The sequence below is a fragment of the Brassica napus genome, chromosome A3 (assembly GCF_020379485.1).
Source record: "Brassica napus cultivar Da-Ae chromosome A3, Da-Ae, whole genome shotgun sequence".
Lineage (NCBI taxonomy): Eukaryota > Viridiplantae > Streptophyta > Magnoliopsida > Brassicales > Brassicaceae > Brassica > Brassica napus.
Genome location: NC_063436.1, coordinates 33598775 through 33601248, shown reverse-complemented (window position 1 = coordinate 33601248; position 2474 = coordinate 33598775). Strand labels below are relative to the sequence as shown.

The following is a 2474-nucleotide window of genomic DNA, read 5'->3' as shown; positions in this document are numbered from 1 at the left end:
CAGTTTCTTCATCAATGCCCCCTTCTTCCACTTCATCATTAGCCACATGCTCCCACTCTTCATCACTTTTACCCGATTATTTTTCGCGATTCTCCGGTTTTTCTTCTTCCTCCTATGATGATCCACTCGACGAAGTTGGAGCACATTTGCTTGGTTCAAACCCTTGTTTATCAACAGCCACCGCAGCTTGCACGAGGACATTTATCGGCTCCGAGACGACCCCATCTGTCACCGTTGCTGATTCCTCCGTGCTCACCTTCTTTTTCTTCTTTGCGTTCTTCTCCGCTTCTTTCGTCGGAATCTCCTTCCTCTTACCTTGTCGTGTTTCAACCATCTTCGATTTAATCTCGGTTCATAAGAAAGAGATGGGATTTCGAAATCGATTTGGGTTTTCGTCCTTTCTAGGGTTTGAGACAGAACGGTTTGCGAGAGAAGGGAATGGAGGAAATGGATTCGTAAATAGAGTAAATTGGGTAAGAAAATTTGAAATTAGGGTTTAATTAATTAGCTTTGGGTGGAATTGGTCTCGGTTTCCTTCGATTTAAGAATGATTTACGGTTTAAGTTTAGTTTATGTCACGATTCGAATTAAGTCGGATTGAAGTCCGGAAAAACTAGGTATAACTCGTAAATAACTCAACTTTCCTACAGTTTAATGGTTTTTTACATACTATCTTAATTAAAATAAAGAGAAATAAAATCCAAGTTTTATAATGGTCCTTACTCGTTTCTCCATGAGATACAGGGGGCAGGCAAGATAATATTCCGAAATTATACCAATGGTGACGTTCTTATAAGAAGGATTTTTGTAAAACGGCCAGACAATGGTGGATGCTTACTTGTTTAGGTATCAGTTCTGTTTCAGCTTTGGATCAGAGGAGTCTACTCTTTGATCGGTCTCTTCACTGAATTATCTATAATGAGTTGTTGGCAGAAGAAAAAAACCAAGAACCTACAATCATATATCACTTGAAGTGACCTAATAACTGTGTCCCACCACAACCATGTGAAGGGGAAAAACCATACAATAAACACAAAATATAGACTAAAAATTAAGAATCAATAATGCAGAACATAACAATTATACTCGACAACGGCGTTCCCTGTCTTGATATCAAAGACATGTGTTCTTGCCTGAACATAACCTCTAGCAAATCGGAAAAGTCCACTCCCTCCGATCACCGGCATTTCCCTCACTTTATCAAACACCGAGTTTCTTCCAAACACTGTAATTGTGCTTCCATTGTACTTCCCTTCCAAAATAGCGAAATTCATAGCCATCAACAATCCCACCTCTTCTTTAGATACGGCTGCATAAAACCCTTGTGCCCTTCCAACCATTTTGGAGCTTAATTCCGGGGCCATCGTTAACGGATTATCAATCATCCGAGTGAGGCCAAAACCCGTTGCTCCCGTGTAGTTTTTCGAAGGATTCATTATTGAGACCGAAGTTGGATCTTTGCCGTCCAAGATGTCGTGCCAATAAACTCTAAAATGAGTTAGCTTCTCTTTTTTATGACGCAAGAAATCATGTTCGAGGGATTCTGCTGTGACCGAAACTAGAACGAGGGAAAGTGCTACAGAAGAGAGAAGAAAGAAAGAGAGAAAAGTGGTCATGGTGGAGAGAATGATTTTAGTGGGTTTTCGTTGATACAATTTCAGTTTTATGGGTGATTAGACATTATTTAATATGGACGAGATGGCATTCTAGAAAGTGTGAACTGTCGTTGCCACACCCGTCACCTCCTATCTGGAGGACAGCGTGTCACCCCCGACGCGTCATCATACAACAATGTGACATCCGTCTCCTTCTCACTAAGGACGACGGGCCACCAACAATATCCCATAATATAAAAGCCCATAAACTCAATAACGCTCACCCAAAACCCAAATAAAAATCTGTAGGAAAAGTCCAGTAGCACCAAGTCCGTCCAAATATCACATACTTATTTGTCTCACCTGAAAAAGGGGAAGAGTGAGGGGGGTGAGCGATAGGTGAATCGCCCAATGAGGTATGGGGGATGCTACCCCGAAGTCCATGGACCCGGACATAGCACTCCGAATAAATATAAATTAATTCTAATGCATGTCAAACACGGTACCTAAAGTACCCAAGCAACAAACAATGGTCCTAGCGAGGTGCACACTCGCCGCCCACTAACAGGCCAAAAACATAACACAACTCGAGATAGTGCTCGGACACCGCCCGTGGACGATTTATCGACACTTCCAGGCTACAGCTCAACCGGTCGACTAAAGTTGGCCATAACCTCATACAATCCGGCATACAGAAGTCCGTCTCTGTATCCGTCTCCACACAAAAACAATCCTAGCTAAGATTTTACATTTAAGTGAAACAATCAATGTTGAATCCTCTAGCCCCCTAGTTCCGGTTTATGCAAAGAACCTAATAACTAAACAAGCAATGACAGACTCGATTTCAAGCAGACGGAACACATTAGAAATAAGTTATAT

The 2474-nt window shown here is 41.7% G+C and overlaps 1 protein-coding gene across 1 annotated transcript; it reads right to left on the bottom strand.

The window, feature by feature from the left end:
- Nucleotides 1–940: 940 nt before the first annotated feature.
- LOC111214719 (dirigent protein 19-like) lies at nucleotides 941–1667 on the bottom strand. The gene has a single exon (XM_022717746.2). The coding sequence runs from the start codon at nucleotides 1614–1616 to the stop codon at nucleotides 1059–1061; it is 558 nt and encodes a 185-aa protein (XP_022573467.1). The 5' UTR covers nucleotides 1617–1667; the 3' UTR covers nucleotides 941–1058.
- Between the last annotated feature and the right edge of the window lie 807 nt (nucleotides 1668–2474).